Here is a 12,016-nt window from a genome sequence, read left to right on the forward strand (position 1 = left end):
AGTCTGGGATATAATGCGTCGTCCTATTGAAGTTAGGCTTTTATCCGTATTCAAGGTTTTTTGGACTTATTCATGCAAGCCATTTTTAGCACTGGTCGCTATAACTCGAGTGAAAAGTGATAATCGATACTCTATGAACTACGGGATCTAAATAAGAATTTTGCTTCCCTTTGATCCCAACGCGTGTTTCGCGAGGCGAGGAAGGGTCGCGTTTAAAGGAGACTCGAAACTGAGAGGGAACTCTCGTCGTCGGAACGTTGATCTCTTCGACGATTTAAAACGATTATCGCCTCCTCCTAATTCGACTCCGTCGAGGGGTGTAATCCTGCAGCTTCGATTAATCCCACGTCCCTTGGATTTGTTGACGCAGGTAGCCGCCACCGAGGCGTTACCAAGGTCACGAGGGAGGAGCTGAGGTCATCGCTGCACCTATGTTGTGCGGCGAACTCCTGAACGGTGGGTTCGTCAGTACCGGAGCGGTACCGGTGGTTCCCTACAGTCTCTTAGGATTCTGGTTGCCCGGCTGTCTACGCGCTACCAGCCCCAGTTCCCTCACCTCGTCTTACCTGACCCTGTTGGCCGAGCTTCTGGCCACGGGCCACCTGGACCTTCGAAGCGAGCTGATGGACCTCGCGAAGAGGAGCCATCTGGCTCCCACCAACGGAGCGGTCGAACTTGACCTCGACCTGCAAGCCGACGACATCGAAGAGAGCGTCTTCCTCGGTGAGTACTACTTTCTCTTTATCCCTGCAGAGATACAGGATTCTATGCTTCGTAATCACCGAAACCCGATAATGTAACCAACAAATTTCTGCTTCGACGCCCTCGCTACCAAACGAACATTCCTTTATCCATCGAGTCATCGCCGCGTTTCGCGTCATAGGCGTCATGACGGCATCGCGAAAGCAGCCGCGTTCCGCGTTGGCAGACGCGAGTGGTTCAAGGATCAGGATTACGTCTACGAGTATATAAGTCCGCCTCGATGGCTGGAAATCCGCGATATTCTTCGTTTTTCATGCAGTCGCTTGGCACGACGCGCAGACGGCCGAACAAGGCCTGTTCGCTCGACGAGTTCCGTTGTCGAAGTCGCGTATTTAGTCTTCGCCAAGAAGAAAGAAATTTTTCCACGAAGAAACGTCCTATGAAATGCGCGTTCGTCGTCCATTCGATTTAATAAACCGAAGCTGGTACGGCGCGAGCTCCATTTCCAGGAGAGAGTCTCGAGACATTCGTTTCCATCATTCCCGCGACAAAACGTTCGCGATGCTCTCAGCGTAGCCCTAAACGACCCTCCTTTCTGGCGATCGACTATTCAAGTCCCCAAGAGTCTGGCCGACATCCAAACTCTTTCATTCTTTCGACGTCTTTCCCTCTAATTCTTTCCTTTCCTCCGGTTCTTTCCGGGCTCGCGAGAATTCGGCCCGTCCACTAAATAATGGGAGAACGTTAACAATCTTTGCAGCTGTTTATCAAGATTTAGACCCCAACGGGTCGTTACGCGAACGTGCCGCGCCGGGTTCTCTCTTTCCGTCCGACGACGGGAATTTAAGGGTGTCCTATATTAACAGGAAGCTTCCGCACCAGGCAGACCGTGATTCTTGCCAGGGCTTCCGCTTCATTACGTCTGTCGTCGGCCCGCGACTTTTAATTCCCTCGATCTGTTTCCCGAATCAGGGATTCGCTGCGGGTGTCCTGTGCCCCCCTGATGTGTCACGTTGTATACTCAATTCGCAACTCAAACATGTTGAAAAAGTGAAAAATTTGAAAAATTTCTAAAGTCGTTTTCTACTCGTTCTCGGCAAAATCACTATTTCTTTATCATAAAACAGCTTAATATTACAAAATCAAGCCAGAGAATTGTATCCATGTGTTAATAATTACTTTCCTGGCAACGAGTAAATTACACGACTCGCCTGAAAAATTTATGTACACGCGTAGGTACAAAAGCTGAACTAGAGTACGGTAATCTCAAACTACAACTCTGTTTCCTCTAAATACTTTTTCGTTCGGGGCACTCCATGCTTCCCTGACCTCGATTCTCCCGATCCTTCACCGCACTGCACGCGTTTCAGTGCACCTAAAAATCAACGTGCATTTTTAAAATCCATTCACGCTTCATCACTCTTTTCACGCAACCGACGCCCCGCTATAAACGTTCACTCGATTTCGTCCGCTGTGTTCCAACCACTTGTCATTCGCGCTCAGTCATACGGTTTGCAGCGCCCAGATATCGTTCGCGCCTGCAATCTGGCTTTTCTCACCGCAGCAACAAGTCCGACTGAAACCAAATTTTTTCAATCTTCGAAGCAGAAATCATGCTCGTACTTGTACGTTGGTTGTGAATCGATACCATTCTAGTTGGAGTCTCTGGGGAGCATCGAGGCTGTGTTCCGGTTTGTTTAGGTAGGTTTATTTTGGCAACAAATCGTCGTGTGATTTTGTAGCAAGTAGCGGTAGCCTTGCAAAAATATAGGTGACATAATTTTTAGATGTACGGCTCTCGGAAAATACAATTATTAAAAAAGTCGATTTTTCATCCAAACCAGAACCCAGCCTTAAGCTTTGCCAAGACAAGTCACTTCCTTCCGGTTATCCTTCTTGGAGGTCCGAGCAACCCCAGTGGCTATATCCAGCGCCTTTGGATTTCCTTCTGCTTCGAACTTCCCGGAATCGTGATAAATCACTTGGCGACTCGATCCTATTCCGTGGCGGGCACCGAGAAAAATGGAGTATCGCCCTGAATCCTTCGAGATCCCTTAGAAATTGTCGGACACCGGTCTCCGGTGCGCAGGACACTTTTAATCCGAAGATAATTTACCCTTATCGTCGCGCCATCGCTGTAATGGCCAGCGATTACGGCAATTTTTCTCACGTTGGGAAAAGAAAGAACAATTTCAGGGGAGACAGTTTTATCGTGTCGTCCGACAAAATCGACACTGGTTCGTTCGTTCCTTATAAAAGCTGATGTGCTTGGTCAAATTGAATCGCCTGCAAAGTAAATATAAATATGAAATATTGATAAATATCACGCGAGGTAGCAACATCGACGAGCGTTCCCGCAAACCTTTCATCCTCAGCTGTCCATCCGTCTCGTTCGACGGAATAAAGTAACGAGCAGCGACAGAGGCTCAAAGACCAGAAAGTGGATTTTCGCAGGCCGAGCTGCAAAGTGGATACGAGTTTGATGACAGCACTTGGCGCGTCGCGACTGAAAGTTGGCGAAATTGAATCGAACTCGTAGTGCAGCCGAGCTACTTTTATCGGTCATTGCTTGGCCTCCTCTTAAGCCGACCTCTGGCGCAAAGGGGCGAGAAACCCGTAGCCCCGATGCCTCGGCTAAAAGTAATTCTCATTCCGAGCCCTCTCGCGATATTACCTTCGCCAGGACGAAATTGTCGAACTGGGAACAAGAGAGCACAAAAGGAACGATTCCGCCAGTCGTTGCGTCGTGCTCGGAGATCGGCGTCACCCGACTTCCGCTAACGAGATTTAAGTAGAAAGTCGAGGAACGACTGTTTCTCGCTAATGGGGGACCAAAGCGCGACAACAATTTTAATCGCATTGCCCCGCCGCTTTCAGGGCAATTTAACGCTGCGAAGGCAGGCTCTTTTGTGTTTGGGAAAATTGAACGATAAATTACATTAAGTATAGCAATTATTTTACTCAATCATATCAAACTGGGATGAATGACTCGGATTCTGGAGTCGAAAACGTTTCTCGTTCGCAGCGAATCGACCAAAACAGCCGACAAGACGGAAGTAAATGATTTCTCACTCGACTCGGGGCTCGCGACCCAATAATCGCGCCTGCTGTTTCCGTGCTTCTCGGTGTTACTCGAGAGCGGAGCCGATAACGTCACAGGTAATCGACAGTAACGAAAATCTCGTTGAGAGTAGACTGTTTACGAAGAATTTTTCAATTAAACGATCCAATCCAGCAACTTCCAACGAAACGCGCAGGAGATTGAATCACGACTCGCTTTGTTACCCTTATCGGTCACAGGTTGGAATCTGCAGCTTGAATACGTTCCCCTGCGCCAGCGTTACGGGGCAAAATAAAATAAAACAAAATTTTTTGTCGATTCACCTAATAAAACGCGCAGCGAACGTGGAATTCGGATAAAGAAACAGCAACCAGATCGAGTCAACGTTTTCGATACGCCATTGAAAGTTACCCGGTGAATTAATTCGTTCGACAGAGTAATGTACATACTTCAGGGGGATGCGTCTGAGTGACAGATTGTTCTCTTTCCATCGATCGAACAAACGTTTCGATGCATCCAACTGTTTCGTTTCCCCGTTATGATTCGGTGGTGAAATGACGGTGTGCACACGCGAGAATGTCGGACGCAGAGGGGAAAAAGGTAATGAGAGGAAAAAGAGAAAGGGTCGCGATCGTTGATTTATAAACATATCCTTCGACCGGTTAAACAATCGCGAGTGGTTTGGCGCGACCCGAACGGGGGAAAAGCGAGATTGTAAAACGATGCGGAGTCATAGTCTTTGACGTGGATTGAAAGTGAGCCCGTGAACGGGGTTACACGTATTACCACGCGAGACGGATCAAAGCGGGAACGAAATACGAGGCGCGCTTCTACCGATGCGGCGGAAAAATCGAAGATGCGACATATTCCCCGCGACAGGAGTTAATAAAATTGATTTACCGCCCGTGACGCGATTCGCGTGAAATGAAAAACTGGCCATCGCGTCCTTGTACACTTGAACGTGTACGAGAGTACTTTTTGATGATAGGAAGTTGATAATGTAGGACGCAAATAATGGATAGAGGATAACATATTCTTATTAGGAATGGAAGGAAGAAAGAAAGTGTTAGAGACCGAGGGCTCGTCGGTTCTTTTTTGAGACGAATAAATGCTCCAATCTGTCGCGGATTCCGTTCTCCGTAGCTGTTCGGGGCCGACTGAAATATGGGAATACGTGTGCCATTCGCTGGGCGAGGGTGAGCAGAGACACGAAGAAGAGACTCGGAGCGTGAGACTGACGGGAGAATGCAGAAGAGAAAGGAAGAAGATGAAGGGGAAAATGATGAGAGAGGTAAAGGGACCTAGCGAAACTCGACAATGGAGGAGGGTTCCTGTAGGAGAGGCCCGATGATAGCGGCGTGCGGATGAAGCGAGACAGAAAAACGAAACGGGAACAATGGCCGCGGTATTATTTTCTGTTTGCTGCGTCAGACCAACCACCCAACCCCTGGTTAGTCCGCGTTTGATACCCTCTTTCTCGCTCCTTCTCTCCTTTTTCTGTCTGTCAGCCGTTGCGACGGCACACGCTATTACGGGCCGGGGTCCAAGATTACGGGCTCGATATTTGCCAAATGAACGAATAAGCTCCTCCCGCCCCGGCGCTGTTTCATTTGACCGACCGAATAAATCATCCGTTGCTTAATTTCCTCCGGTGCCCCGACCGGGGCAAGAAGAGAGTCCTTCGTTATCGAATTTTCCTCGATCGTGTCGCGAGCGTATTCGCTTAATTAAAGGGGATATTTGTCCCGCTGGCTCGTCGGAACTTTTAACTTCAATTTCTTCATCGTTCGCGAGTCCGCAACGAGGTTATCTTCCTTATTATTCGCGTGCACGCTTTCCTCGGTGAATTTTACTTGGATCGTTATAGGATTAAGGCATCGAATTGATTTATTAAATTCTATAATCGTCGATATTTCGGAACACCCATACACGCGCTCGTATCGAAAGCTCGTCTCGTTTCGCGACTCGGATGAATGCTGACAGGTTTGGCTACCGACCGAAGTGCTCACATTTCATTGTGTGCTTCACATCACATTTTTATAAGGTCCATCGATCCGAGCTAGATTGCAGATGACGAAGGCGATGTTTGCCAAATAAACGAACGATAAATTCCCTCGTATACCGATCGTTCGATCCTTCGAAACGAGATAGCGCGTAAACCACTCGATTTAGTTTTGTGTATACAGTCCAAATTGGTCGTTCTAAGCAGCCCTAATCTTTTATTAAAAAGATGAAATACAAACTCCCATGTGTCGGATGTTCCACTTCGTCCTCGATCTAGGATAACGGCGACACGGTTCCATCATCCGTGGAAGCGCGGTGTCGGGGATTAAAATAGCGAACGGCCAGTAATGAAAATGTTTCTCACGGTCGTGGCTGGAATCCGTCGATAGTTCCAAAGCCGCGGAGTAATTGCACGGTTCCGTTCATTTTGTTCACGTTCGAGATTTATTTCTTCTTTCTCGTTTAGGTCGTCTCGTTTCGCTCGCAGAGATCCGACGGAGGAGGCGCCCTTTTGTCGTTAATCATTTCCGCGCTCCTCGTCAGACCGTCTGGTCCCTACTGGAAACGAAACTGTTCTCGCAATTAAGCGCATTCAAAGGAAAGACCCCGCTTCCTGCGGAGGTCTCCGGTACACGTGCTTCCGGCATTGCTCGTTTCGCGGCTAATTCTTGCCCTTTTCCCTCTGCGTCGCGTCAACGGCTCCAAGTAGAGCGTCGTCTTCCTCGACCGCGCAACGTCGCATCGATATTTCTGGGTCGATTGTTTCGACAAACTTTTGCGCTCTTCTCTGTCATTTTTCTCTCGATCGCGGACTTTCCTTCGTCGAAAGAAATACAACGCGAGCGATGGGATTTTCTTTATTTTAATCATCGAAATGTCCTCTGAACTCGAAAGCGTGCACGTATGTTTTCAATGAAAATCCCACCGAGTCGCGTTCCCTTTGAAATTCCTGTCCACTCGTAGGATCGATCGGATAACGTTTATTCGTGTAAAGTAGAGCGTAGCAAGTGGTTACGTATCGAAAGCGATTCATTCCGTCGCCTGTATCCTATTAATTCCACGAAAATCATTACCAATGGGACGCCAATGGAAAATGGCTAGAGCTAGGACGGATTCGGGTCGACTTTTCATAGGCGGGGTATAGAAACTATGGCGCCGGAAATCACCGGTAGGCTTTAAAACGAGGACGAGCATGCAAATTGCACCTCGTGAATGTGTGCGAGGGCGTACATAGACGTATGTACAACGGGCGAAAAGACGACTCGTTCCGTGCCAGTTTCGCCGCAGGGCTTTGGGAACGCGGCGCAAAAGTCCTGTCTGGGGATCGAAGTGGCGTATAAGGTTTCCCTCAAAACTCACGGTACGTGAATATCAAACGACCCTGACGAGAGATCCGGAAAGAGCCAAGCTGCCGGAGTCCCTCGAAGCCAGATTCTCAAAGTGTGAAGAGGCCCGCGGAGCCATTCATTAGTTTCGTCTGCCTCTCCGTTGTCGTGCGTCGCGTCGCTTCGTCCTGCGCCTCGGTACCGTTCTAATTTCGTTTCGGTATCGGTTTTTTTCTCCGATGGAAACCAGCCCTAATTAACGTTTTTCGCGCGACGATCCACGGGAGGTTCGTTAGGGACCAAACGACGAAGACGTTAACCTCGCGCCGCTGCCTCATCGAGCTGCTTAGGGATTCAGAATTCTATGGACCAAATGGCTTCGATATATGAATACCGGACGTGTGATTTAAAATTCAGAGACCGAATACCGTTGATGTTATTGTGACGTACCGGTATTTAGTCAATCTTTTTCAAATACCGATTCAAACTCTGATATAAATAATATCAGTCGAATCGATAACCGCATTTGCTCAAACTGCATTGACCTATAACGTAATTACTCGTGTGAGTTCAAAATACCCGTAGAAATGTCAAGAAGACTAAAGATAGGTACGGTATTCTATGAACGCCTTGATGAACCTTATCCCATCTATTGACAAGAATAGCAAACGATCACGGTACGAGAATCGCGAGACATCCTAGGGGTCATATGTCGCTTCTCTTCTCCTCTCGGCGAGATATTTCCACCATCGTTTTAATTTCCCTGAAATATTCAAAAGGAAATTCTCGACACGGAGAATCTTTAAATTTCGCCAACTATCGATCGCGAGGAGAATTGGAGCCACCAGCTTGCGTGGAGGTTGAATTGCGGCGCGCATCGCAAATTGATGGCGCTGGAAAACAGAAGCTAATTAATGCCTCTGAAAGAAATTACCTCCGGTGTAATTCGGACCGGTGTACTAACTGTTAGCCGGGGCTGGGAGAAACCTCGAAGAATCGAAATGGCCGCGCGGATAATGGGAGGATCTGGAGATTGAAAGCCTCCGTTTCTCTTCACCCTTTTTTCAACCCCTTTCCATCCCACTCAGGCTGTAGCCTCTTCCGCTGCGCTCGTCATTTACGTTCGCGCCGCAAACGAACTAACCTTCTCCCGTAATTAAATATTTGTCGGTCGCGTGATCGATGGATATTTGCGTTCTTAGCTTCGCGGTAATTCGACGCGAAGTTTGTAGAATTTACTAGTTCTTAGGATGAGGAATCTTTTCGAACTGGGAGCCACGTAAATCGAGATTACTTTGCACCTATATTTCTGAATTATGATAATGCACTGTTCGCTCCTTGGTTCGATCGAACAGCGAATTACTGAAATTAAATTTTGTTCGTTTGTTCCTGTCTGCATCCGAATGACCCAATTCCTTCGGGAATCTGCGCTTCGTAGATCGCGAAGTTGGCGGTATTTGTCGGGCGAAACCAGAGGTATCCGCGTTCCTGGAGTTCTTTCGCGGAAGGACTTAGATCACGTACGTGAGTTAAGTCTTCGACAGGTTGTCGGGTCTCGAGGGGATGGCGCCTCGGTTAAGAAGCAATTTCTGCCGAATGAATTTATGGGTGCTCGGGATTAACACGCTCGCCTGCAATAAAAGTCACGAGCTCTGGTCAGCCTTTCCCCCTCCCAGTTCTCGCTCTCCTCGTCCTGCTCTCATTTTTCTTTTTTTTTTCCTCCGCCATTCTCGCGGAGGACTTCGTCATCCGTCGCCTTTATCTCCTTTCACGGTTCACAGAAGTTTCGGTGTCCAAAATGGACTGGCTCCTTTATTTCTCGGTTTCTTTGTCTTCCTCTGATCCCCTCGATCTCGAAACGAGTAAATGGAGTAAGCGAGGAATAAGAGCGAGAAATGCTACTCCATCTGTACTCCTCGTATCCCTCTGGGAGGGTGGACGTCGCTGTCGGCATTGTACCACCGGAATGTTTCTGTTTTCGAGACACTCTGCCTCCACTCGGTGGAGAATCTCTTTCCTTTCGATCTGCCCCGTGGCCAACCCCTTTCTCCGCCACTTTCTTCTTAACGCATCGAATAAAAAGCCTAGCGCGACGTTACAATGCAACCACGGCCGTGCCAATGTTGGGGTACAAAGGGCACGCAATCCTTGACACTTGAAGAACGATCTCGAGAGACACCACCTATCAAAACGAAAAAATTGCTGATATTCTGGAATTTTGTTAATGGAACGAGTCGTTGTTCATTCCTAGCCTATGCGCAAGAATGCCTCTGCACGGTCTTTAATGCGTCTCGTTGTATGCAGATTGATCTTGTACCGCCGCGAATAAGAGCCCATTCGCCGCGACAACCAGCTAAAAGAACGGAGACGAGAGGGATGATTAACGCAAAACGCGAGAGGGTGGAACGAACGTATTATGTAATTTACGATCGCGTTACTCGTAAATAAGAACGGTTAAAGCCTAGAACGATTTTCAGGGATGCTGGAGAACGACATTACGACGACCATTACGAAAGTATGACGTTCGACGACATCACCGCTAGAACCTTCTATTCGGTAATAACAAAGAAATTGAAGATGCGAAATGTAGGTGTTCGATACGCGACAAGCATCAGCCTCCCTGGCGACAAGACTCTCGATAACGTCGTCGCCGAAAGAACTCTTTCGGGTCGGTTACCTCCACGCCTCACTCTGCTTTCTCATAAATTTTTGCCGTTCCGTTCGTTTCCAAAGCAACGCGGTTCCGCTGTTAAAGCCGTTCACGTAGACGGAAGTGTACGTCGACGACATTCGAATCAGCGATTTCCAAGCAGTGAGCTTGCATTCTGGTTACCTCATTCTCTGCCGGCACAAATCTACCCCTTAACGTTTTATCGGGCGACTTCGGGCGCCGGAAATACCGATGCACGCTGAGGATATCCAGGTCGCATTCCACCGTATCGGCCTGTCGCTCCGCAGAAACACGAAATGGAGTCCCGCGAACCTCTCAGATGTATGCTGCAACGTCCCTAGAGTTAACCCGATACCAGAGATAGCAACATTCTTATCTAGATGAAGATTCCGAGTTACGAATAAGAGACACCTTTTCATACGTTACTGGTTTAATAGAGATTAGAATTTAAATTATTTAGCGGAAAGCTTGTAACTCGGACTACCTCTAGAGTCGTTACCGGTTCCGCAATGGGCTAACAGGCGTTAAAGACGACGGTCGAACGGATTTAATTCGATTTTCGAAAACCGCGATACACGGCGGTGTGACGAGGGGTAGATAAAAGGAGCATCCCGACACGGCCGAGCCCGACAGGATTAGCGATTCGTCGTTTCGTTGGTTTTTCTCGTTTCTTTCCCTTTACGGGCGAATTGGATCCACCAGAGAAGACCTTCGTAGCCGTTGCGCGCTTCTCGTCCCTTGATTCCACCCCTGCTCGTACCATTCTTTCGTCCATTTCGTTGAGCACTGCCTTCAAATCGCATTTGCGAGAGGACAACAGGAAACTGAAAATAAAAGAGTGACAAAGACGGGGATTAGAGGGGAAGGGGCATAAGTGAGAGAATGGGGCTTAACCGGAACGTGTCGCTAACGTAATAACATTTCAATTCGAGAACGGAAATTGCCAGAAGGCACGGCAGCACATCCCCCGCAGTTAGAGGGTGACCACCCCTCCGCGCGTTCTTCACCCTCGCGTCCAGTCTCGTCTTGTTCCTTTTTCTGATGGAATCCTCGAGACGTTGCCAGCGTATGCACACGGACAGACACCGAGGAGCCTCGCGAAGGTCCGGTTCGAGGTCCACGGCGGAGGTGGTCGATTGACCGGGTTAGAACCGAGTCCAAATTGTGGTTACGTTGACCTTCTTTCGGGGTTCGAACAAAGAATCTCAGATTCCCTCGTTTCGCTTCGTCATGGATCGATGATTGGCAAGAGTGGCACGTGGGAGAAGTTACCTAACGCCTACTGGTCACATGAATTGCGTACCATCAATTTCCTTGTATCGTCTGCACAATTAATTTGTGACAAGTTTCGCGACAGTCCATATCGCTTATTATACTGTGCGTCACTATTTAGCACCGAATAGGAAACATAGAAGGGGTTACGCTTTCGCAGCTCACCTCAACCCGCGACGCCCAAACCCCGAACGGAGTTCACCGTTTTCAGCCGAGTCGAACATGAATTACTTTCGGCCGGAACCCGTGGAATAATTATACAGCCAAAGAACCGTGTCACGATTTTCCCGAAGTTGCGGCACGCCAACCGAGAAATGGGATAGATTCGCGACGACGGGGGCGAAGGAAAAGGGGTGGAAAAAAGAGGCGAAAAGTAAGCGAAAAACAGGTTGCTCGGTGAAAACGCAAGGCCCCCGAATGAACCCGGAGCGTCGCGCGCGGCCCCGTAATTGCGTTCACCGTCGGGCGTCGCTTTTAATTAATGCGACATACTTTTTTTCATCGCTAAAAAGTGCCACATCCTCGTAATCCACACCTGTCCCCTCTCTACCCCGCGCGCACCGCTCCGCGCCCCGGTTGCACGCTGCCTGCAGCCTGCAGGGAGTACGGACCGGTGGGTGATCGTTAAATGGATGAAAAAAAAAATATGCAAACCCTCGAGGCACCCTTCTTTTTTCCTTACCCTCTCCCTTTCGTTTCACCCTCTCTCGCTCTAGAACTCTTCTGCTTCTTTTCTCTTTTGTCGTTCCGCAATTTCCCCGTGCCACCGTTCACCTCCGTGCCCCGTGGTCCTTGCGGTAGGAATAAATCGAATCGTGACGGCACACGGTGTAGTAGGGTATTTTTATGAAAAATTGGCCGAGATTTAAAATAGCGAATTGAATGGGGTCGAGTTACACTTGTCCAAATAAAATCAACACACGAGAAACTGTATCGGACGTACGAAAGATACGAGTGTTCCTTTCTTTTTTTTTCTTTCTA

General features: G+C 48.5%; 1 protein-coding gene across 5 annotated transcripts in view; it reads left to right on the forward strand.

The window, feature by feature from the left end:
• LOC128873776 (protein Fe65 homolog) overlaps positions 1-12,016 on the forward strand; it is a 133,040-nt gene that overhangs the window by 29,197 nt on the left and 91,827 nt on the right. For all 5 annotated transcript variants that reach the window (XM_054117606.1, XM_054117611.1, XM_054117609.1 and 2 more), the window contains one exon: positions 371-723. In XM_054117606.1, the coding sequence (XP_053973581.1) occupies positions 432-723 (292 nt within the window). In that variant the 5' untranslated portion in view covers positions 371-431. The remainder of the gene's footprint in view (positions 1-370; positions 724-12,016) is intronic.

This window comes from Hylaeus volcanicus, chromosome 3, assembly GCF_026283585.1.
Source record: "Hylaeus volcanicus isolate JK05 chromosome 3, UHH_iyHylVolc1.0_haploid, whole genome shotgun sequence".
Taxonomy (NCBI): Eukaryota; Metazoa; Arthropoda; class Insecta; order Hymenoptera; family Colletidae; genus Hylaeus; species Hylaeus volcanicus.